The sequence below is a fragment of the Anguilla anguilla genome, chromosome 16 (assembly GCF_013347855.1).
Source record: "Anguilla anguilla isolate fAngAng1 chromosome 16, fAngAng1.pri, whole genome shotgun sequence".
NCBI classification, from domain to species: domain Eukaryota; kingdom Metazoa; phylum Chordata; class Actinopteri; order Anguilliformes; family Anguillidae; genus Anguilla; species Anguilla anguilla.
This window is the reverse complement of record NC_049216.1, coordinates 31301638-31326795: the sequence shown is the minus strand read 5'-3', so window position 1 is coordinate 31326795 and position 25158 is coordinate 31301638. Positions and strand designations below refer to the sequence as shown.

General features: G+C 47.0%; 1 protein-coding gene across 1 annotated transcript in view; it reads right to left on the bottom strand.

Moving 5' to 3' along the window:
• Positions 1 to 9858: 9858 nt before the first annotated feature.
• Positions 9859 to 25158, bottom strand: part of rpgrip1l (RPGRIP1 like) — a 60658-nt gene continuing 45358 nt past the window's right edge. The window contains exons 23-26 of the mRNA XM_035396390.1: positions 19858 to 20044; positions 16636 to 16720; positions 13267 to 13400; positions 9859 to 11680 (exon numbers count right to left, since the gene is read on the bottom strand). Of these exons, the coding sequence (XP_035252281.1) occupies positions 11556 to 11680; positions 13267 to 13400; positions 16636 to 16720; positions 19858 to 20044 (531 nt within the window). The 3' untranslated portion in view covers positions 9859 to 11555. The remainder of the gene's footprint in view (positions 11681 to 13266; positions 13401 to 16635; positions 16721 to 19857; positions 20045 to 25158) is intronic.

The following is a 25158-nucleotide window of genomic DNA, read 5'->3' as shown; positions in this document are numbered from 1 at the left end:
TTTAATGGGTCCATCGTACAGAACGTTAACATTTGTGTAGGCCTAAACGAGCGTTATGATAACGAAGTAAGACGAAAGTCGACTAAAATAATCTGCATACTCAGTGTGATTTAATTTCCGTTTACTATATGGAGTTTCTGATGCACTTGTTATTTTTAGGCTATCTGTATTAATGCAATACATAATGAATAGAATTTAAAAAAATTACACAATAACACATGAATAATAAACACATGGAATCATACATTGATAGGCTAAAGCTTCCGAAACAGGCTACTGTTCTCTCTTAGCTTTGGGAAATACCCCAATGATTTAATTTTGGTTCTGAACTTTCTGACTTTGTATTGCAGATCTAAACTACAGTAAACAGCAAGGAAAGTGTAGGCCAATTAACGTATTTCTGCATAAGACCGAGACACGAAATTAACTGGAAAAAGATAGAAAGAAAAAAAAAAGACATAGGCTATATTAAAACAACTGTGCACAAATGCTAGGCTATGTAACAGAAGACCACTGCCAGATCGCATATATTCTCAATAATAATGTGGAAAATCTTTATCATGTGCTAATATTTAAACTTCATTCTATCATACCCTCTTGTTGCAATAAAAATAACCAAGGGCTTCGGTAGCTAAAGCTGCATGTACACCAGCCTACACACACCGTGCACAAGCCACTGGAGATGCTTCGTTGGGTTATGAATATAGCGTTAAACTCTAACCGGGAACATATGATTCCAATAGGGACCACATGTAGGCCTACTCTGCAAGAGTTGATTTAACTCTGAACGTTTTATTGTATAGGTGTCTATCACACACATTGAGAAATAAGTCCCAGATCAATAGCTGTGGTGTGATATTGAAGCTTCAAATGTAGTCCTTACAGTTTTTTGTCGCGTTCCTTAGCCAAAGTTAGGCACCGTGTCGCTATGATCATGGTGCAGAGTGAAAGTTATGTTTTAAACCATGTCATTACGTCGCTTCTCTACCAAAAGAGAACCAAAGAGCTAGGCGACCAGGTTATTAAATGTGCATTTAAAAAATGCGTTGAAATTAAAAGCTGGGACAGAAGATGTAAGTGCAGATGAGAAAGTCAGTGAATGGTTGCAAGAAATGACTTCTGGCTATTAAAAAACTCAAAACAAACGGATGCTATCACATGAAACCCAATATCACAATTGCATTAATTGAACTCCCGAACCACGGAGTCTATTAGGGTCTTCTCTCATAATATGTCCATTATGTAGGTTTCAACCCTGAGAATTGGCTACAGGAATAATAGGCAACATAATTTAATCATTTAAAAAAAATTATTCTTTTTACTTTTATTTGAAAACAAAAGACAAAGGGAGAAATATCTTGCAGATACAAAACTATTTCCCCTTTTAAATACATTTTTCAGCTTATTATTTAAATAATGTTCTGTTTAAAGTCATATATGTGTACAGACAGAAATTCCTGCTATACTGAAACATGTTTAAAAATACTGAATAGAAATGAAAGGAAATGCTTTCAACTAATTAATTCACACATTGATTCCTACTATTTTTTTCCCTTATTGTTTTCCGCATGGCTGCTTTCATTCATTAAAGTGAAATTATAAATATAAAGAATATCTCAGTATTAATATTTCTCCATTTTTGTTAAAGCTCAATCAACCATAATGTCCTAATTTTTTTCACAGAGAACCTCATTCCACATTATCTCTCTTACCAAGAAAATGAGCGTCCCAAAAGGGATTTATTTCATTTATCCGGATTATTGAATTAAATTAAACTCGACAAGTAGCGCAGACTGGATGCTGCCACCACATCCACTAAACCCACTCCTCTTACCAGAAAACATGTCGAGAATGTGTGACAAGCCCCAAAAACGCATGCCATTCATTTCCTGAAATGTAAATGCGTTTATGCAACATCAATGGACACTGTTGTTGAACCGCCAGGATAATATATGAGGAAAGTTCTGGTTAAATAAACATTTTCTGTTACCACGGTCACATTTATGTACGAGACGACAGTGTTTGTACCCAAAAAAAAAAAATTAATTATAATTGGAAAAAAGAAAAATAACTCATATGATTCTAAAAATGAGAAGCATTTGAAAAAAAAAAAAAAGCTAATACTTAATACAAGCAACCAAATAATCACTATAAGTCCAAAAAGGCGAGCTCACCTTCCTCATTTATGTGTCTCACTATCTCAGTCAACTGAAATTATCATCTGGACCACAGTATCACCATCTCAGTCAACTGAAGTTATCATCTAGATCAATACCAAAAATTTCTTGATTTTAAGCGTGTTCCCATGTCCACATCTTACAACCATAATGAACAATCAGACAAATAAATACTACCCCCACTAGCACAAGAAAAATAAAAATTCTGAGCAAAAGAGATAAAAGAATATGTGTACGCTCTAACAAACTTCATTGTCCAAATAAAATTTTCCAAGAAAAAACAAAAACAAAACTGTAATGATACAGAAGGGGGCAGGCTTTCTCCACTGTTTGTACTTGGACTGAACTTCCCCTCATCTCTGTTATATGATGCTAGTTACCAAAGTCTCGCTGCCCATGGCCTGTAAAGTGCATTCTTGTGAAAGAAATAAATTTTTTTTTTTTTAAAACCCCCAAAAAAAACCAGCGACACCAAACGCTGTAACAATTAGGTACCCAAAGCCAGGACCCCATGCCTGTGCATACTGGCTGTGCCACACAGGCAGGCCCGCGGTGGCTGGCTGTCACAGACAGAAAGCGCGCCGCTCCTTCCGCACAGAATCCGCACAGTTACCAGGCCGCATCTGCGAAAGCCAATTACACCCGCAGCCCGGTGTGAGGTCCTAACGATCCCAATTACTGCTCGCATGATCAAAGCGCCGTGCTCTCCAGCTCCGGCACGCAGACACACCCCTCTCTCTCTCTCATACGGGGCCTTGCTCTTATTGCGATCGTTATTTAGGAAACTGCCATCCGTTGTGCCGTCAGTTTCAAGTCACTCCGGATCACCGAGACTGACGCGAGCGGCACCTCTCAGAGAATAAAGATGAAATGCTGTTAACAGCGTACTCTCTGTTTGCAGAACAGGCTTCTCAATATAATGTCGTGTCAGTCGCTACCATTAAAACGCGCCACCATTGTGTTTCCTGCGTGCAGTGCTCTCAGAAGAAAATGTGTATATGCAATCCTGTGAACTTTCAGTACGTTAAGATATCGGCTCCCCGGAGAATATGGACTTATTAAATATGTAAACATCTCCTGTTTCTAATGAAGCCCATGTGTGTTTTCGAGTTAACAGACATCAGATAGTGAGCTGCAGGCTCAAGGATCGTTGACACTAATCCAGGCTCACCGTGGCCTGGGTTGCCGTTCCGCGCGTTTGCTGTGAGTGGCCTGTTTCTGAGGCCAGCAGAGGGAGTTTTACGGTGTGCAGGGACGGCCTCTCTGTGACCGGGCCGGGCGGGGTCCAGCCACAGCTGTGTGACTGAGTGCTAACCATATGGCATCGTGGTACAGGGGGGCCACAGGACAACAACAGCGTGGCGATGCAGTCTACGGCCAGGGCTGTCCCGTTTAGCCATTCGGTGTCAAAATTACTGCGGAGATGATCCAGGATAGCGAACAGCTAATACATGATAATCGAAAAAAGAGAGAAAGTGGAGGTTCGGGATTGAACTGCATCTCCATATGTTTTGCACTGTTTGAAAAAGCGCATGGTTAAATACAGACATGGTTGTTGTTTCTTACAAGCAAAGGGGATTGATCATGGAATAGAAACTTTCAATAAACAGAACCCTAAAGGTGGGCTAGCGGTTGCTAATGGTTCTCAATACGAGCGCAGTAGAGCGCTTTACCTGTCAGCTCTAGGTTGCCAAGAGGTGGTAAATCTTAGAGTGAATGTTTTTTTTCTGAAGTAGCCTCTGGAATACCCTTAGCACCCCGCTGCAATAACACAAAGAAATGCTACACTTTTGAAATTAGATTTCTACCTTCACTATGCTAGATAATGCATTTCTCCTTGCTGACTAGCATTTCCTTGAGCAGCTTTCAGGGATAACGGTATTTCCAACAGTTGGAGAGTCGCTCCTGTTCAACCCCCGTGCAGTCTTTATATTATGTGTACACCTTGTGTTTGTCCACAAGGTCAAAAATGCCCTGTGGACAACTGCCCTCACCACCGCCCTATGATAAAGCCTCTTTGAGAGAGAAATGAGGAAAGAATAAGATGAAGAGAGAGAGAGAGAGAATGAGAAAGAGGTTCTCTACATTACATTTTTTTCACTACTATGCTTTATAGTTATTATAAATCATTTATTAATATCTCAATTAGTCAGTGATTGATTTCATAACTGCAGAGTCAAAAAGGCAATCTTTGTAACCTGATGGTTCAAAAATGTGAAAAAGGGGCAATGTTTAACTTGTTATAATGGTAGGGTCACTTCACATTTCATCGAATTTCATGCTGAAAAAATGACATTTAAGGGGTTTTCACTGCTGTTAACATCAGAAAAAGGTCTTTTTTTGCAGAACTGGTAGAAATTCATAATTTGTGTGCATATTGTCTGTATATGTAGTATAATGTAAAAATGATCAAATCAAATAAAATGTTTCCAGCCTCTGTAACTGAAATATATAAATGTAACATTTTAACCCAAACGTGAAACGTATAATATAACAATTATATTTCATGAACTTCATATTTGTGAACAGCAATGCTATAATTTACTTGATTAAATGTTTTTAAATAGTAACACAACAGGAAAATAAGGACATAGAAGAAAACCAGAATAGTGTCAATAATCTATTTAAGCTATACATCTATAGTCACTCAGACCCTAATTGTACAGCTGAAACTTGGCTCAGGCCAAATAGGCCTTTCTTGTGACTGGATGCAGAGTAGATCTGCCATTTCCCCTGTCCTTCCCTCACAGACTGAAACAGAGAGGAGCAAACGCTCTACTGACAGAGAGGCTGGATTTAGGGGACAGTACTTCCGCGCCCCTCGAAGATGCTGTCTGCGTCCACGTGCTTGTCACTCACACGTGAGGACACCCTCGTCTCTCTCGTTCCGGCTTCAGCTAGTTTTGTTTGTTTTGTTTCCAGACCCGCCGGATATCACCGGCGTCGACTTCGACACAACTGCAGAACGGCTGCGGAGACGTTTGGCCCTGAGCAAGAACACACAGCAAGTCCATGCGACATCAGAGATGACTCAGCCTTGTGCCCAATTTTACAATTTTACAATGCAGGCTTCTCAGAAATAAGATCACAGGCGTATGACCCTTCACTCAAAATATATTACTCTGACAGCCCCTTAAATAATTTGTACACTTGTGAGAGGTCAATGAATACAAAAGCCCATGTTTTTAATAATTAATCTGAAGTCACAACACGAGCATCAGTCCCCCCCTCATTTCCCTTTGGTTTTAATAGATTTTGAATATGGCCACCTTCATACCCTATTCATACGTCTGATGCCTAATTCATTTGGATGGAAATAAACAGCCTGAATCCAAGCCACTACCAAAAAGGCCCACTAACTCAGGCTGCAGATGTACTTTGCCACGGAATGCACTCATACAGTGCATACAGTTTCGCTGCTGATCAACAATTATGGGACTCAGAATTCTGTACTGTGCATTCAGTGATGCAGCCAAAACCAAAATGTGCAAGACAGCATAAAGCCTTGTTTAAAGAAATGCACCGATTCGCATGTATTTAAAGATGAAACCTGTCTCGATATGTCCGTTTCAGATATGGAATTTGCAAATATGTAAGAAATAGACCCTGGTGTTACAACACCTTTCGAGGGATGTGAATACTGCTTCCCTCTTTGTTTAAGAGCGAACACACAATGGAAGCAATAGGGCAAATAAGCATCCATGCGTTAAGCAGGCTTTGCTTTATCGTCATGGCAGCCCAGAGATAAGGTTCAGATTCCCATTTCCTGTTCTTTTATTGCCAGCCTATTATCAAACGGGCCACTCAAATTTTAATGTCCAATGCATTCAGAAATCCTTCTGCATTTAATAGTGGTGCCATTTAAACTAATAATGCCATTTAACGAATGCGCTAAAAGTTTAAGTGCAGCACTTCATGAACAGACGTGAGGACCTGGTTTTCTCCTGGCATGGCTGAGGGTGTCCTGGCGGAGTCTTCTGCGGCTTCAGCAGAGCCTTACTGGGGCAGAGCAAAGCACACTGCACACTGTGGTCTCGTCATGTTACAGGGACATACAGTATGTAATGCGTTTATCCTTTTCTTTTAGTGTGTGTGTGTGTGTATATGAGTGTGTGTGAGTATGAGTGAGTGTGTGTGTGTATATGCATGTGTATGAGTGTGTGTATGTGTGCGTGAGTATGTGTATGTGTGTGTGTGTGTGTGTGTGTGTGAGTGTGTGCGCGCGTGTATGAGTGTGTGTGTGTGTGTGTGACAACTAAACACATACCTAATAAAATGGTGATCTACTGTAGTTTGCATTACTCGTGTGAGTATGTGTGTGTGTGTATATGTGTGTGTGCGTGTGTGTATGAGTGTATGTGAGTGTGTGTACGTGTGTGCGTGTTTACGCGTATGTGTGTGCGTGTTTACGCGTGTGTGTGACAACTAAACACATACCTAATAAAATGGTGATCTACTGTAGTTTGCATTACTCGTGTGAGTATGTGTGAGCATGTGTATGAGTATGTGTGTGTGTGTATATGTGTGTGTGCATATATGAGTGTGAGTGTGTGTATGTGTGTGTACGTGTGTGCGTGTTTGCGCGTGTGTGTATGTGTATGCGTGTGTGTGACAACTAAAGACATACCCAATAAAATGGTGATCTAGTTAGCATTACTCGTTTGTCTCTTTTCCTCCTTCCTGGCAGGAGGGACTGCTTGTTTTCATTTGAATGCGATTCCAGCGCAGAGCTCCGTAACAAATGATGGAGCGTATTAAGTGTGACACCGTGTGAACAGCGGCGCGTCCCACGCGGTGCCTGCTGATTGGCCGACGCGGCGCGCGGCTCTGCCAGCTGTTTGGAGTGACAGCCGCCGGTTCCTCACCTCGGGAGGGAAGGGGGAGCTCCGGGTCCAGATGTCTCCGTTCAGCCGCTAACGAGCAGAGGACAGCGCGCTCTCACTGGAGGGGACCGCATCTGCATCCCACAATCCTCTGCTTCTCACAGTCCTCCGCTTCCCACAATCCTCCACAGCCCTCTCCATTCAGCCTCTAACGAGCAGAGGACAGCGCGCTCTCACTGGAGGGGACCGCATCTGCATCCCACAATCCTCTGCTTCTCACAGTCCTCCGCTTCCCACAATCCTCCACAGCCCTCTCCGTTCAGCCTCTAACGAGCAGAGGACAGCGCGCTCTCACTGGAGGGGAGCGCATCTGCATCCCACAATCCTCTGTTTCCTACAATCTTCTACTTCCCACAATCCTCCACAGCCCTCTCCGTTCAGCCGCTAACGAACAGAGGACAGCGCGCTCTCACTGGAGGGGACCGCGTCTGCATCCCACAATCCTCTGTTTCCTACAATCCTCTACTTCCCACAATCCTCCACAGCCCTCTCCGTTCAGCCGCTAACGAACAGAGGACAGCGTGCTCTCACTGGAGGGGACCGCATCTGCATCCCACAATCCTCTGCTTCTCACAGTCCTCCGCTTCCCACAATCCTCTGCTTCTCACAGTCCTCCGCTTCCCACAATCCTCTGCTTCTCACAGTCCTCCGCTTCCCACAATCCTCTGCTTCTCACAGTCTTCCACAGCCCTCTCCGTTCAGCCGCTAACGAACAGAGGACAGCGTGCTCTCACTGGAGGGGACCGCGTCTGCATCCCACAATCCTCTGTTTCTCACAGTCCTCCGCTTCCCACAATCCTCCACAGCCCTCTCCATTCAGCTGCTAACGAACAGAGGACAGCGTGCTCTCACTGGAGGGGACCGCGTCTGCATCCCACAATCCTGCTTCCTACAATCCTCTGCTTCTCACAGTCTTCCACAGCCCTCTCCGTTCAGCTGCTAACGAGCAGAGGACAGCGCGCTCTCACTGGAGGGGAGCACATTCGCATCCCACAATCCTACATGTGCTAAGAACATGACTGGGCACCCAGTTTAACGGGTTTGTGCACTGCGATTGGACAGAAGATCAGGTCTGCTTCTCATAGGCTGGGAGGTTGAAGGCCACCTTGAGGCATTATCCAAATCTGAGAAAATGAAAAATAATAATAATAATAATAATAATAATAATAATAATAATAGTAAAAAAGAAACAAACAAAAAATCTGAACATGGATCCATGGCACTCTTGAGCATAGTTGGTTTTTCACAGCGGCACAGCCAAACCCAGCCCAGGGAGGCTGCCGTGAGCATCCCAGGGTCAGAGGTGTAAAAGCAGGACTCACCCGCTCGTGCTTCCTGGGGCTGGTGCGGTGGGCCTCGGCCCAAATCTGCGTGTTGCCATGACGTGACGTGGCGAGCGTTTGGCGGGAAGACCAGGGTGCCCTGGTCCTCGCCCGGGACGGCCCCCACAGAGTCCCCCGCTCGCTTGCCAGCCTTGCTCTCCGGTTCCCTCGCCGGCGAGAACGCCAAATCATTCCAACCGACTGGCACTTCACATCGCCAGATTAATATTGCATGGACGTCATCCGAGAGCCCTTTCCCAAGATGGCGGCCCATTACCGCGGCCATTAGAACACAGATGGTTCTGAGGGTATGCAGATAGTCCGTCCTTCCTGCCGCTGAACGGTAATGAATTGTCTCATAATCTATTCCATCTCTTGGCCATTAGCAGCCTTTGAATGGTCGCTAATACAAGCGCGGGCCTCATTTTCCAGGGCTTTAATCACACAAAGTAGTGGGCGCCTAATTTGCTAAATGAAATGGGCCATGATTACTGAAGCGGAGATTTAATACATCACAGAAAATTAGGTAGATTTTTAATGAATTACTCATCCCACTGAATGCTTTACATATGCTTATACGGAAGAGGAAATGTTTGCAAACAGAGAAAATCGACCGCATTACGACAGGGTTTTTCCTGGCGAAAAAACGAGAAAGAGGCGGTACTTTAATCACGATCACGTGTTCAGATTTACCTCTTATTAGCAATGTGAATTATGCTTTTTAATGGGCAGTGATATTTTTTTAATGACTGTACCATCTTTTCACGTGCTCCTTCCTGCAAACTCTCCTTCTAAAAAAACAGGTCATTCTACGGGCCCTATCTGCAAAGCTGAAAACTCATACAACCGATAGGATGTAATTTAGGAAACGTTTTTGAAAATATTGGACGTGCCTGGGAGCAAAAGAAAACAATATTTACCTGTCCGAACGGAGTGAACTCAGAGCGATGTCTGATCACGGACTCCCGCTGCTGCTTTGCGTTTTTCTTCAGTTGGGCCTGTCCTGGTGCACTGTACCGATTACAGTACCGATACCACGCCACGTTGGAGTAAAGCCGCCATCGCAGGTACAAATGATAGAAATCCACCCAGCGCAACCCTTGTATTTAAGTTTTGTGTGCCAACACCGGGGAGAATTTTGTGGAGGCTGCACAAAATCCAATCGAGCCGGCTCGAATCTCTACGCAGGAAAAATCCAATCGAATCTCTACGCAGGAAAAACCCGCGTATGATGAGCAGCACTCAGAGCGAACAGGATGCTAAATAATGGGACAGGTACTGTATATGAACAGGTTCATGAACTAAACCACTGTATGAGACAGTATTATTGCAGCACTGTATTTTTCTTTAGCACAGTGCATGAGTGGTATTGGAAATAGCACTCATGCACTGCCCCGCTAGAAAGCAAATAAGGAGGAATGGAACATACCCATCAGTAAATCAGATAAATAAATAGAAATTAGTCCACAACAATCATAGTCTGTACAATAGACATGGTTTTATTTAAATCATTTAAAATGTCTCTCAAACAATGTGCCTCAGGGTGGAAAATGTGGAAGCAGCTCATGGTCAGCCACAAGGTACCTGAGGTACTTGACCATAAGATCAACGATGTCACTTCCTGTCTTGTAAATGGGGCATGAGCCTGACGCCAGCATACAATTAACGATTCACGAGGATGTGAAATTAAACACCAAACACGAGGCATGCTCTCTGTCCAAAGTTAAGGTGTGTTATGTCCTGAGCCTTGAACCAAACGAGGAGGCTCAGCAACCTGTGAATGATGTACCGTCATGGACACACACACACACACACACACACACACACACGCTTTACTGACACAACCCTTACAGAAGTTACAACACTGAAAATGTCTCTTCGCTAAAGAGGCTAAATATAATAGCTGACTGAAATGTACATACTGACTGTCGTTAAAAAAGGTAAAATAAATAGTATCTTTTCAAATGCCAAATATGATCTCACTGAACATATAAGCCTTACATTTCATTTAATAAATAAATATATAAAATACATTGAAAATCATTTCACAAATACTCAGCATGGTGGTCTTTATAGAGCATAATGATAAGAAAAAAAGACTTATGAATACAGACATTATTGGTTTACAATAAAGCATTGTAAATGACATCACATCACAGCTCTCTGAAAATACAGTGTTGATTTACAATTTCTCTCTCTAACAATCAAGAATATCATTTACGTATAATACAGTTATATGCAACTTACTAGGCAGCTATTTGTATTCAAAATATTACCAAAATATCTACCTCTATACACTTAAGTGTCTCTGCTGAACAGAATCACCTGTTAAATGTTTACTTGGACCATTTCCCAAAGACTCGAAAAGAGAAAAACAAATATGAAAAATGTAACATCAAATTCTACATTTCACAATCTCACAAAGTGTCACCCTTAAATCTTCATTTCGCCGTTTCGATCAATAGACTAATTCACTCGTTAAGAAAACCACACATTTATTGAAGTTTTAGTCTTGCAGCCTTTTTTTGATAATTCACATTTCGTAGAACAGTTTCGCGCGTTTTCTTTCCCCCTCTCTCCCCGTTCGAGGCAAATCTGAACCCGAAAGAATCCGCACTGGAAGCAGCAGAATTAATCTGTTTCGCTGCTCTATATTTAATTGATAGAAATTGCACGCATCAAAGAAAAAAGCATGCTGAGATTTAATGGGCATAAAATGGACATTAGCATTTTAAAGAGGCGGATTAACACATTAATCCAGGCAATTTTCGTCTCCCACTTCCAATAAAATCGTCATAGCCAAGAACTCCTAATGAGGCTTAACTGGCTTTTCAGTCGCTGCCGTGATTAAGGATAACAGCAAACTTTATTTTCCGAACTGTACGCGGGGGGTTTAAATCCTGAGCTGGCTCGCCGGAAGGAGTTATTTTATTAAAAAACGAACGCGCGTCCACGCCACACGTTACACAAATAAGGTGTATCCAATCCCAGCTGCGCTACTGCGCTAGGCTAATCGAGCGCACGGTCGACGCAGAGGAGACGCAGATGCGGCGACCGCGTCTCTCTTGCGCGAGATTAAGAAGGCGCACATAAAAATGTACAACTTTATAAATGAGACAAAAATACCTATGCAGACGCCAGCTTGTGAAAAGCGGGTTGTGTGTTTTGGGGTGTTAAGGCGGAGAAAGAGGTGGGGGCGTGAGCGGGGACTTTCCCATGATGCACTGCAGGGCCTGCAGAGCCTCCACGGTGACTTTCAGGCTGCCGACCACCGCCCTGCTGTCCTGCACGTCCACAACTGCAGGGGAACAGAGCCAGAGTCAGTCCTGCCAAAACTACACTGCAGAGCACACGCACACTCCTGCACACACCTACACACACACACGCGCGCACGCGCACACACACGCACACACACACGTGCACGCACACACATGCACACACATCACGCACACACACGTGCACGCACACACACGCACGCACACACACACATGCAAACGCGTACACATGCACACATATCACGCACACACACACGCACACACACAGCTCCTCGCAGGTGAGAAGCTTACACTGGAGCCCAGCTCATTTACACTGACACGGGCATAAATGCTTCCAGAGTGCACCAAACACAGGGAATAAAGGGGGCAAATGACAGCTGTGATCTCCCTGAGGAGGGAGGCGCAGGGAGGCGCGTGCGTCTGATTCGGGAAGGGAGGAGAACACAGGTATGCAAACACACAGGCGTGGCGCACGGGCACAGTCATTACGCATGGTTACTGAGACCGCGCTGAGCGGTGGCGGTGTAATGACTGCGCTGTTCGCCACGCTGTTCACTCACTGCTTCTCTTTGCGCTCGTGATTATTCTCTCCTTTCAATTTGCAGCACGCTGAACGCACAAGCGTGTGTGCACCGCGCGCCTGCACACACGCAAATGGAACCTAACGCGTGTTTTTAAACAAACGGGACGGGCGGTGGGGTGGGGCGGGACGGATCCCTCCAGAGGGGAGAGCATTAAAGCAGAAATGCGTTCCGTCCCCAGTGAGAAATCCAGCATCCATCAGGTTTGTCTGATGTTTCGTATTTTTGTCGAGTCCTGACAAGAGAACAAACAAGTGCTCCCTCCGAAAAAGTGCTAAAACACAGCCGCCCCCCCCCCGAGTGCGGGGGTACATACATTCACACTCCCCCCCCCCCATTCCCGGTCAATGCTTTATGCACACCCGCCCATTCTTTCAAGCCAACGGCAATCCAACATCAAACTGCACTTGGAATTTTTTAAAAACAACTATCTTGTTATGCCACCAACACAGCTTTGAATTAATAAACATGAAAGTATGGGGCTTTCAAACGTGAATATCCCTTACTTTTTAATGGTGTGTATTATTGCGGTTATTATTATTTTATTGTGAAGCACTCCTGTAGACACTTCTCCTCACTCACACGCAATACCTGCCATTCTCCCTCCATTCAATAAATGATATCCCGGTTTGAGGCTCCTCTACACAGGCTGAGCTGTCAGCCAGGCAGGGGTGGGGGAGCGATGATCGTGTTCACAACAAAGTGAGCACTGCAAGTGTAATATGACACATCTGAACACATCAGACGCATCACAAGGGCTGCCTTCTACCATTGTTCATTTCTCCCCCAAGTACTAAATCAATTTGTCTGAAAAGTATGACAACTCTTCACGTGCAATATTTGAGTGCACTGGGACTAGCTTTCCTTCAACCTTCAAATTTCCCCACTGGACTACAAGGATGTTGCTAGGAAAATTTTTTTTTAATCCTTTTAGTCTAATGTTTTCGTTACTTCTGATTTACTTCTGTATAGTGATACATAGCAATGCGGTAATGTGCTAATGACCGTGTGTTTGCACAGATACCCACTGTCCAAGCTGGTGTCTATCAGGTCCTGCTGCAGCTCCAGGATTTGGGGGACCCTCAGGAAGGCCACGCCCACGTCCTCACACTCCAGGTCCTGCTCCTCCTCTGGGGGGTCGCTCACCACCGTGAACTTTATGCTGCGGAAACAGAAACACGGCGAAAAAACGTCACTCTGACAGTTCTGCATTTACCCAGCTCCACGAGCCCTTCAGAGGCAAGCAGGGCTTCTGGATCACATTGTACCGGCCAGATTTAATGTGGAGTTCATTATCCCATGAGTAGGACCCGGCTAATGTTCTTTGGGTAACGTTCGTAAAAGTGATGGTGGGGCGACCGGTTCTGTTCCGCACCCAATCTGCTTTCACTATCACTCCATGACCCAAAAATGGCACAAACATTTTATAAACACAACAGTACATGTTATTACACTCTTAAATGGTTTATGCAACAGAAAACTACATTAATAGGAATGACTTGCGACCCCATCTTTTTCCCCCAAAGGCCTACAAATGAGGCTCCATTCTGCGTGTTGGGAGCCACAGCCTCAGTGTCTTCCCTGCCCAAGCTTTCATCAGAGAGATGATCGTGATGGATAACGGCTGTCTTCAGCTGGCCCGGGAGCCTGACTGCACTGAGGCTGCAGTTAAACTGGTCAGGCATGCGTTTTTCATGCTTTTATGAAGTGCGGTAGGGGAGTACTGCCCCTGAGCTGCACGGTAATCCGTCTGCCGATATACCTGTCCATTTACACACTAGCATATACCTGTCCATTTACACACTAGCATATACCTGTCCATTTACACGCTAGCATATACCTGTCCATTTACACGCTAGCGTATACCTGTCCATTTACACACTAGCATATACCTGCTCCTTTACACACTAGCTTATACCTGTCCATTTACGCACTAGCATATACCTGTCCATTTACACGCTAGCATATACCTGTCCATTTACACACTAGCATATACCTGTCCATTTACACACTAGCATATACCTGTCCATTTACGCACTAGCATATACCTGCTCATTTACACACTAACAAATACCTGCACCTTTACGCACTAGCAGAGGGTACTATCTGCTCCTTTACGCACTAGCATATACCTGCTCATTTACACACTAGCATATACCTGCACCTTTATGCACTAGCAGAGGGTACTACCTGCTCATTTACACACTGGCATATACCTGCTCATTTACGCACTAGCAGAGGGTACTATCTGCTCATTTACACACTAGCATATACCTGCACCTTTATGCACTAGCAGAGGGTACTACCTGCTCATTTACACACTGGCATATACCTGCTCATTTACGCACTAGCAGAGGGTGCCGCAAACACAAACACACAGGGCTGGAACAGAAAGGCCAAAAGGAGCTGCCAATCGGGGTGAGTCGATCGCATTCCGATGGCAATCGCTCAGTCACGCACTCAGTCGGCACTTTTGTCGCTCGCCAGAAACGCTTTCGTTCTGATCCAAACGTCAACAATGACACCGCCGCTCCCGCCATTCCACTGCGACAAATAAATCACCCAGGGCTCGCTCCAGGCCAACATCTTCCCCCTCTCTCTCTCTTTCTCTCCCTCTCTCTCTCCATCTCTCTCTCTCTCTCTCTCTGCCTATAATACTTCTCAGAAAAAAGTCTGGTCTAAATTATTATTATTATTATTTTTTTATTTTTAAATCCAACTGATAAAGGAAATTTTTCACCCAGGGGGGTAAACACTACCTCATATTTTTCAAACAATATCCGAGCCCCCGCTTCCCCTGCTCCCTCTCTGCGTATAATTACAGCGATCTGCAGGGGCTGATCCACGTTAGCGGCTTGAGCGATGGCCAGGACGCTCGGGCCAAAGGGCTGGAATTCACCGCAGCGCGCTCTTATTTTGATATGCCTCGGGAGTATCTCCCGAAACCCCGAGCGTCTGTGAGACGCGCCACTTTGAAGCCCCCCGATAAGGATCAGGTCGAGTCAAATGAGCGCGAAGCCGAACGCGATCCGATTCCGGCAAAACGCCGTTCCCCAAAACTCAAAGGCTAATAATTGAATATTACAAAAAACGCTGATAAAACGGTCAAAGCCCTATCACTCATGGTACAGCAAAAAACAAACGAACGACAAAAAAACGGAAATCATCGCTGCTGGAATTTAAAAAAAAAAAAAAGAAGCTAAATATAAAGTTCTCCCCCCGCTTCCTTCCAGTGACGGTAAACCCCTGAAACGCTTCACAGCCGAATCGGATTAGAATCGGCCTGGCATCCCGAATCGGAAACGGTGTCTGCATAAAACATCCGTCTGTAGAGCAACTGACATCAGCTGTCAATTTCTTGCCAACGGTACGTCCTGGCAGCCAGATTACTCTTGGGTGGCACTTCAGCGGTCGTCAACAGCGAATTTAACGTCCAATTACTGTCAGATAATATATATGTGAAATGAAGAGGGGGCCATTACGGAAGAGCGGGGGGGACGGTGGCGGTAAGGACTGCTGTGCCGCGTAGAGATGAAAACAGGCTCGGTCAAAGCCTCCCGAGATATCTGTGCTTCCTGTACTGATCTGGCACCCCGCACATCACAGAGCTTCTTTAAGCACGCACACACACACACACACGCACACACACACGCGCGCGTGAAAAACCAGAGCGTATAGACACCACGTGCACTTCCAGTTGCACTGAGAGATAATAAATCAAATGGAAACATACGTGTCTTAATTTGGCGTGTGTGTTATTTTCCCCGTGAAGTGCAGGCAGCGGTTAAGATGGGGGGAGCATTACGTAGCCATGGAGACGAGCGAAACGCGCAAGGTGCTTGAAGTACCGGCGGGATGAGAGAGTAACTTTTCAATTTCAGCGCCTCTGATACTCCAGCGATGCTCCGAACCAGGCCTTTCAGAAAAGCCTCCTCAGCAGAAGAGAATACGCTGAGATATGGAGGGAGAAGAACCCCAGTGCCATGGCTCTGACACTAAAGCCTGTATGCAGATGAAGTGATGTGAAGACCCTGTAATCTAAAGTGTATTTACTCTTCATCCTCTTTAAGGCCGTGTTCTTTATTATTATTATTATTATTATTATTATTATTATTAGGAGGGGGTGTTAACCCTTTCCTGGCTCCAGCACTGGGGCCGGCCGCAGAGCTCTCTGGGCTGTCTCGCGGATCTGACGGACAGCCGGACAGTGTGTTCAGGGGGGCGGGGTCAGCGATGGAAGCCCAGCTCACGCTCGCGCTGGCCAGACTTGTCTGTCTGGGCTGAACTGCAGCTTCCTCATTACAGCTCAGACAGGCGGTGGTGAGGGGGGGAGAGAGAGAGAAATACAGAGAAGAAAAATCAACATTTCTCTCTTTTTTTTTGTCACTGATATTTACCTTTCCAGTTGTCTGGCATCTCCCAGGAGCACGGACCTCAAGAGCTCGCGCCTGGCCCGGTTATCCTCCACGTCCACGTAGATCACTGTCAGGACAAGAGGGCGCCCGTTACCCGACACAATCTGACATTACAAAGTTCACGTATTCCGTTTAGGAAGTTGGACAGGAAGCCGAGGCAGCGGGGATTCACCCCCCCCCCTCCCCACCCCCCCCAGTTCCCCCCACCTGTCCGTTTGCTCAGACGGAGGCCGGAGGAGGGGGAGAGGGGGAGGGCGAGGGGGGGGGGGGGTTTAAATCCAGCCATCATGTGGGCCGGCGTCAGTGAGCAGGCAGGTTTAGGTGTGCCCTGTCAGGACGGGGGACGGCCGGGGGGGGCAGCGCCCTGCCTAACTGTCATCCCCTGTTAACGACACGGGGGCCCTCTCAATAGGGAGAGCCCGTGGCCTGCAGGCCGGGGGCGGAGCAGGGCAGGGGGGGGGTTTAATACCCCTTTCCTGGCCCGAGGAGCCGGTGATAATGTGGCTGTACGGCAGGCAGGGGGCTTGTCCTCTCTGACAACAGCGGTGATTTAACCACCCCCCCCCCCCCCAGTTCCAGCCCGGGCGCCCCAACGCGAGGAGAGATGTTAGCCTAGCGGAGCTAGCGGAGCTAGCGGAGCCGCCGGAACAGCAGCAACAGAGATATTTTACACTCGATGAGCGCCTGGGGAGCACAGAGTCCTGCAGAAGCTCTTCTGGAGTCATTAGCTCCAGCAGGAGAAAGGCACTGCAGGCATTACTGACCCGGCCATGAGGAACAGGAGCCATCTCCGCTCGCGAACGTGGCTCTTCTGCATAATCGTTGTCTTACCGTTCAACGTTTCAGAACATTCCGGCAACGCTCAAGACTATGATATGGCCGCTAAGATATGGGTATGGATATGCTAACTGACACGGTTGTACAAATGAACTTTAGCTACAGTCACCAGAGACAGGCGATCGCTACAAAACGTGTAAGAACACAACTTGCCCCGGATGAGCGTATTTGCATAGCAAACGATCACAGACCGCATCCTCCTTGACTTCCTGAGGTAAAACAGCATCACAGCATCCTTTTCATGCTGACAGACAAACCCAAACACATGTATTTATAGCGCATATTGGGAATGTTATCCTTTGGGTGAGGATCATGAATAATGAAATAGTAGTGGTGTGTATCATTAAAAAAAATAAGTTAAAGGATAAATATGTTTTCATCCACACACCGTAATTTATAAAGATATCTTCACTACTCTAGCAAGTGAAATAAATTGCCCTGGACTAGACAAGCTAAGCTAAGCTTCCGCTCGAAGCAGGAGGTTCAAAAACAAGTCCACTAACTGACAACACAAGGTTTTTCCTTCACAACCGCAGTGCTTGTTTTTTTTTTCTCTCCATATATACACGCTGCCTAATTGGCTAAAGAATGAGAGACAGCGCTTGTGTTTGTATGTGACATGAAACAGACGCGCGTGTGAAGAGAGGCAGCGCGGGAGCCTGGTATCTACAGCGGGGCCCAGGAATGCCCCGAGGTGGGGCTGCTTATTCATGCCCAACCAGGGGGAAGCAGTTTAATGCTGCACTAACACACTCACTTTCATCCCCTTAAAGGGAAATAATTCATGAGGGCCTTGGCGAGGAAGTGCGAAACACACAATGTCCCCTGGACTTGTAGTCCATTGATTTAGCTTTTTCTGTTGCACACGCTGTGCCTGGTGTGGCCCCACACCATTATTTTCCCTTCACTTTGCAGACAATCTACTGTTCCCAGTTTCCTCCTGAAATTCAGAGAGCTGGGAATAAAACACACACAGCACTGGATAAACCTGCTTTTATTTATAAGTCAAAAGCAAAAAAAACTGTCTCTACCCATCACTGTCAGCATATCTGAACAGACAGTAAACAGTATATTTTCCTTTTGCTGCAAAACTGATCTTTTTTCTATAAGAGTATTTCAAAAGAAAAGGACGCTGTCAGAGTTTTAATGTTTTAATATACCACTGGGCTATGTGTAAAGCAGGGGGGGGCAGTGTAGTGAAAGATTATTTAGTTCAACTAAATATGACGTGTGCTACTGATTTTAGAATAGTACTCATATCTGCTATTTGAAATAATAGAATGATAAAAGTTAAAATGATCACATCACTTATTCTAAACATAATTGCTTGCTGTGGTAGTAGTGAGCAATGCACCAGTGTTTTATGCATAGTTTTCCCTAAAACGGTGGGGTGGGAGTTGGAGGGCTATGTAGCCTATAAAAAAGGGCTGTAATTCCTACAAAGATCACCTGATATGGATATAAATACCCTCAAATTAAACCTGACAGTCTGCACTTCATCCTCATATTTATAGTTTTATTTCACATTCAATATGTACAGAGCCAAAACAACAAAAATTGTGTCACAGTCCCAATACTTTTTCATTTAACTGTATATACAAATAAAGCATTAGTCCTGTAAGTACAGGTTCTGTGAGATGGATTGACTTAAATATTTCATTATGTCTTCCATAAACGTAGAAACAAAAACATTTATATTGTGTTGCAAAACATCTGAATGAAATATTACAGTGAAAACATACCAAATAATGGAAGGATTAAATTGGGAGAGTGAGCTTTAAATCTCTGTGTCTATATTAAGTCCCTTATTGCTCGCAGACACAGCTGAACCTGATGACTCTATTAATTTCAATGTACTCTGCCTTTCAGGTAAATCTCATTTTTATTAAAGATGATATTCTGCTCAACCTGATTCGCACCACATAGACATGCCTAATCAGTCCTCCTCCTGGCAGAGAGAGAGGAGAGAGGGGGGGGAGAGTGCTGGGGACAGGAAGGGAGGGACGGAGGGAGGGAGAGAGAGAGAGAGAGAGAGAGAGGGGGAAGAGAGCTGGGGAGAGAGAGAAAGAGAGAAAGAAAAAGAAAAAGACAGGGAGGATGGCGGTCCTGGGGGGCTTGATAAATACCTTCTTCAATGAATTCCAAATAAATAATCTGCATATTTTATGACACTACCATAGACCGAGGAGGTGAACACAATTCAAGCTAATATAAAAGTAAGATAAATAAGTAACGTAATAATAAGAAGTGGTTAAAAAAGAAATAAAATATGGATAGGTCAAACTCCATGTAAATGAACATACTAACAGTCGCTTACAGTCGGGACGCTGTACCGCGGAGTGAAGTGTGTCCTTCTGGGCGCCTCACCTTTGCTGTAGTTGTAGTGGATGCTCTGGCCGGCCTGCGGTTTGGGCAGGGACAGGGGCGTCTCCTCGGACGGCAGGTCCAGGAAGCGGTACTCCACAAACAGCCGGACGACGTCGGGGTCCCTGGCCACTCGCGAGTCCGGCCTCAGGCTCAGGGAGACGACCTCGATGCGGATTCGCTCCGAAGGCTGTGGGGGGGGGGGGGGGGGGGGGAGACACAGGAGGTCACACCTAAAAGATCCGCTCAGCTCCCCAAGGCTCTTTACAGTCAATAACACACACGGTCAGGTCTGATCACAGTGCCTCATTAGAAAAAAAAAACCAAGATGATTAACTCATATGCTTGTGCAGAAAGCTGGCCATGCCTGCTGGTGAAGTGGGCACACACCTGGGCAGGACTGGCAGATCGGCAGAAGCTGAGAGAAGCCAAGTGCAGGAAACCGGGCTGAAAAGCTGCTGTGTTTATTTTGTCTTCGCTGTTTTAGTTTGTTACGTTTTCCTGGATCTCGTGAGGGTGAAAGGAGAAGATCTGCACTTAATTGTTCATTCACTGAATGAGTTCTCTCTATCTCTGTCACACACTAAAATGCCAGTGAAAAAAGGAATTACCCCATCACCCTGTTCCCAGCTACTCTGTCCCTCTCTGAGGGTTCTGTCCCTAAATTTAATCATGCTTGTGATTAGATATCAATTTATTTCACGATCCGTACAAAAAGAACCAGTGCGCATCATGACATGAGACACATACAAACGATGGAGTAAATAAAGGTGAGTTAATGCGCTGTAAGGCGGTATAAGGAATATAAGGATATAAGGAATGCTGGCACATACAGGATGTCTGCTCTCATAACCGCGAGCACTGTGATTGGTGCGGATGTGAATGTCAGTGTCGGGGGCCGGCTGACTGCCCCCCCCCCCCCGCCCCCCCACCACGGCCCCAGCGCTGACAGGACCCCGTCGCCTCGTCCCAGGCACAGGTGTGCGGTCGGCGGTGCACAGCCTTCATTTAGATCTGATTACAGTGATGCGCGGCTTATGGGTGTCAGTTCTGCTCGTCTTCACAATTTGGGAGCCCGGCGGTAATTGGCGGCTCCGGAGCCGGGGCCCCGGCGGCGGGCCGAGCGAGCGAAGCGGGCGAGCGAGCGAAGCGGGCGAGCGGGACTCCGCCGCGCCGCGCCGCCTGCTGGAGGTTAATTTGTTTGCCGGGCGGTTGTCAGGCGTGAATATATCGCTGTGTGCAAATTACCAGCCGGCGGCTTCAAGGGCTGCGAGCCTGGCTGCCTGGCCCCGCAGAACCGACGCCTGTTGTGTCTAATTAAGTCCCAGGCAGCTCTGATTATCTGCCTTAACTAGCCGTGCACGCGTGCGATCTGTGAATGATCCCGCGTGTCGGCTCGGCTCCGTGCTACCGACACTCGCCCCCACCGCGCGGTCGCATGGCGGCTCGCTTCCTCGTCAGCGGCCGGGTTCGTTAGCCACGCGCTACCTCCCCCGTTAGCCCCGCGCTGCCTCCCCCGTTAGCCCCGCGCTGCCTCCCCCGTTAGCCCCGCGCTACTTCCCCCGTTAGCCCCGCGCTACCTCCCCGTTAGCCCCGAGCTGCCTCCCCCGTTAGCCCCGCGCTACCTACCCCGTTAGCCCCGCGCCGCCTCCCCCGTTAGCCCCGCGCCGCCTCCCCCGTTAGCCCCGTGCTACCTCCTCCGTTAGCCCCGCGCTACCTCCCCCGTTAGCCCCGCGCTACCTACCCCGTTAGCCCCGTGCTACCTCCTCCGTTAGCCCCGCGCTACCTCCCCCGTTAGCCCCGCGCTACCTACCCCGTTAGCCCCGTGCTACCTCCCCTGTTGGCCCCGCGCTACCTCCCCCGTTAGCCCCGCGCTACCTACCCCGTTAGCCCCACGCTACCTCCTCCGTTAGCCCCGCGCTACCTCCCCCGTTAGCCCCGCGCTACCTACCCCGTTAGCCCCGTGCTACCTCCCCTGTTGGCCCCGCGCTACCTCCCCTGTTAGCCCCGCGCTACCTACCCCGTTAGCCCCGTGCTACCTCCCCCGTTAGCCCCGCGCTACCTCCTCCGTTAGCCCCGCGCTACCTCCTCCGTTAGCCTTGCGCTACCTCCCCTGTTGGCCCCGCGCTACCTCCCCCGTTAGCCCCGCGCTACCCCCCCCGTTAGCCCCGCGCTACCTCCCCCGTTAGCCCCGCGCTACCCCCCCCCGTTAGCCCCGCGCTGCCTCCCCCGTTAGCCCCGCGCTACCTCCCCCGTTAGCCCCACACCGCCCCTCCGCTGACCGGGCCTTTCTTCCGAGCCCGATTAGCCAGTGTGCCTCTCCGGTAAGTCTGCGTCATCACACCACGGCCAACACTCTTCGGCATGGTAACACACCCAGGGAGGATACCGAGAGCAGCCATCTCCTGCTAGCCAGGCTAGCAGACTACCACCCCTCCAGTCTTCAGAGTTGTAAACAACAGCAGTCTACTAATAAACAAATATAACTAATTTGGGATATGCCTTTTACTGAGTTACTCTAGATAAACTGTGAAATGCTAGCATTGGGAAGTTTGATTCCTTAAAAAGCATCAGTAGGTTCGAGTCAGTACAACAAAACAAATCAAACTTTCAAGTCATTCAAGTTACTTTCTCAGATTAACTGTTAAGAAACAGTTTGCGGAATATACCATTTACTGTTAATTTCTGCCCGTCTGTCTCAAGCTCCTGTCACTAGCAGCTGTGACATTATTTTTCAAAAATCTGAACACTTCATTCACCAAACGTACCACTTCCTGTTTCTGTTTGTCTCGCTGCTGCTTGTAAGCAGGCATCAGTAGGCTACATACACTCAGGGAGTCGTTCCACTTGGCTACTTCTCAAGTTTTTGTACCAATTGAATCTTTCAGTACATTTCGTTCACTGAGTCATCAGTACATTCAGTACATTTAATTTGACTCCTTCAGTAATTTCTATACAATCAGTACATTTTGTACAAGTAGTACCTTTTGAATTGCCCAAAAAGATTTGCTTGTTCAATCTGGAGCAACACCAGGCAATACTGGGTCCCTCCAAACCGGCATTAAGCAGCAGCTGCTCAGTTGTGGAATAGAGAATATTAACCCAAGTCAACATAATGAAGTTCATTACAGTTTAAAATTCTGAATGATATAAACGGTCTATTCAGGTGATAATCTTTGCAATACTGAGAGGTCTGAATAAATGTGGTGTTCAGCATTGTTAACAACACAGTCACGGTGGTCCATAACAATCTCTTTAACCACACTGTTCAGCAATACATCAACGTCTACAGAGAGTGTCACCACGGGGTCAAACGTGGATAGAGGGGTTTGACTCTTGCCAAGGAAGTGAGGGGAAGAAACAATCCCTCACCAACGACGCCCAGCGAGCAAACACAGCCCTGCCACAGGCCCGCCAGCGCCGCAGACATCTGCACAAGCTCAAGAGGAACGGCTTGTTTGCGATTCGTCCGACCACATTAGAGCACATGACTCACATCAGAACTTAGCATAACCTTCAGACGCCGCACAAAGTACACGCACCCTCTTTCACTCAGTGAGTGAACTTCTAAGTGCTGAAGTGCTGTAAGTGCTGTGATAATGCATCAAAAACCACAAGTTTACTGGACCCATGATGCATTGCTTTATACCAAAAAGTTTAGATCTGAAAAGCGTTATGGGAAACAAAAACACAAGACGAATTTAAGGCAGTTTTGAAAAATAAATAACTGGAATTGGGAGGAAGAAAGAAGGCACAATGAAATGAGTGAAAGCTGGTGCTGCACTGTACATGAAGCCCTCCCAGCAACATGCACATGCACTCTGCATACAGACTCAATTGACCTCTTCAGTAAAAGCGCTGTGAGGGGAACGTACGCTGTGTATTTCACAGTAAGAGCGCACACAGTCCCCTCTGCACCGATCGGCGGGACGCTGCAGAGATGAAGAGCAGCTCAAAGGGGAAGGTCCCGCGAGCGGCCCGGGTCTCCCTCCCGCTCAGAGGCGCCTCCTCCATAATTAGCGGGAAATTCGGAAGCCCCGCGCGCTCGCATGGCGGCGGTATTGATCAGAGGCAGGAAGTGGCTCGATAGCCGCCGGGGCCTGCGAGCGCTTCAGACGGCGAGCTGAGACGGCCGCGATCAAAGCCATCGATCCTGGCGTGGGGGGGCGGGGCCGTGTAAACCGCGCGTACGGCAAGGACAGCGGTCCGCCGGGGACGGCGGGAACGACGTCGGCCTCCTGATTCTCCGCACGCGCCGCTTAATGATTGGTCCAACCTGCAGGGCGGGGCTGGCGTCCAGGGCTCTGAGCGCTGATTACAACACAAACGAGGAACAGTGCTGATCGAACAGCCACACCTCAGGGTGCATTCAGTGTGACCACTACACTAAACCACTGTGTGAACGCACTGTGGAAAAAACACCATTCTCTCTCTACGGCACAGCCTGGTATCACTACAGTAAACCGCAGTGTGAACGCACTGTGGGAAAACTGCCATTCTCTCTCTACAGCACAGCCTGGTATCACTACAGTAAACCACTGTGTGAACGTACTGAGGGAAAACCGCCATTCTCTCTCTACGGCACAGCCTGGTATCACTACAGTAAACCACTGTGTGAACGCACTGTGGGAAAACCACCATTCTCTCTCTACGGCACAGCCTGATATCACTACAGTAAACCACTGTGTGAACGCACTGTGGGAAAACTGCCATTCTCTCTCTACAGCACAGCCCGGTATTACTACAGTAAACCGCGGTGTGAACGCACTGTGGGAAAACTGCCATTCTCTCTCTACGGCACAGCCTGGTATCACTACAGTAAACCGCTGTGTGAACGCACTGTGGGAAAACCACCATTCTCTCTCTACGGCACAGCCTGATATCACTACAGTAAACCACTGTGTGAACGCACTGTGGGAAAACCGCCATTCTCTCTCTACGGCACAGCCTGGTATCACTACAGCAAACCACTGTGTGAACGTACTGAGGGAAAACCGCCATTCTCTCTCTACGGCACAGCCTGGTATCACTACAGTAAACCACTGTGTGAACGCACTGTGGAAAAACCACCATTCTCTCTAGGAAACAGCCTGGCATCACTACAGACTAGTCCTGCTCAGCGCTCTACTGAACGCAGTAGAACCACCGGCACTTTCAGACAAATCCACTTCATTACATTACATTACATTATAGGCATTTAGCTGACGCTCTTATCCAGAGCGACTTACAACAGTGTAACCAAACTCAGGATCAAGTCCACTTAAGTCCATTGAATAAAATGTAGATAAAAAGCCTTTACTATAG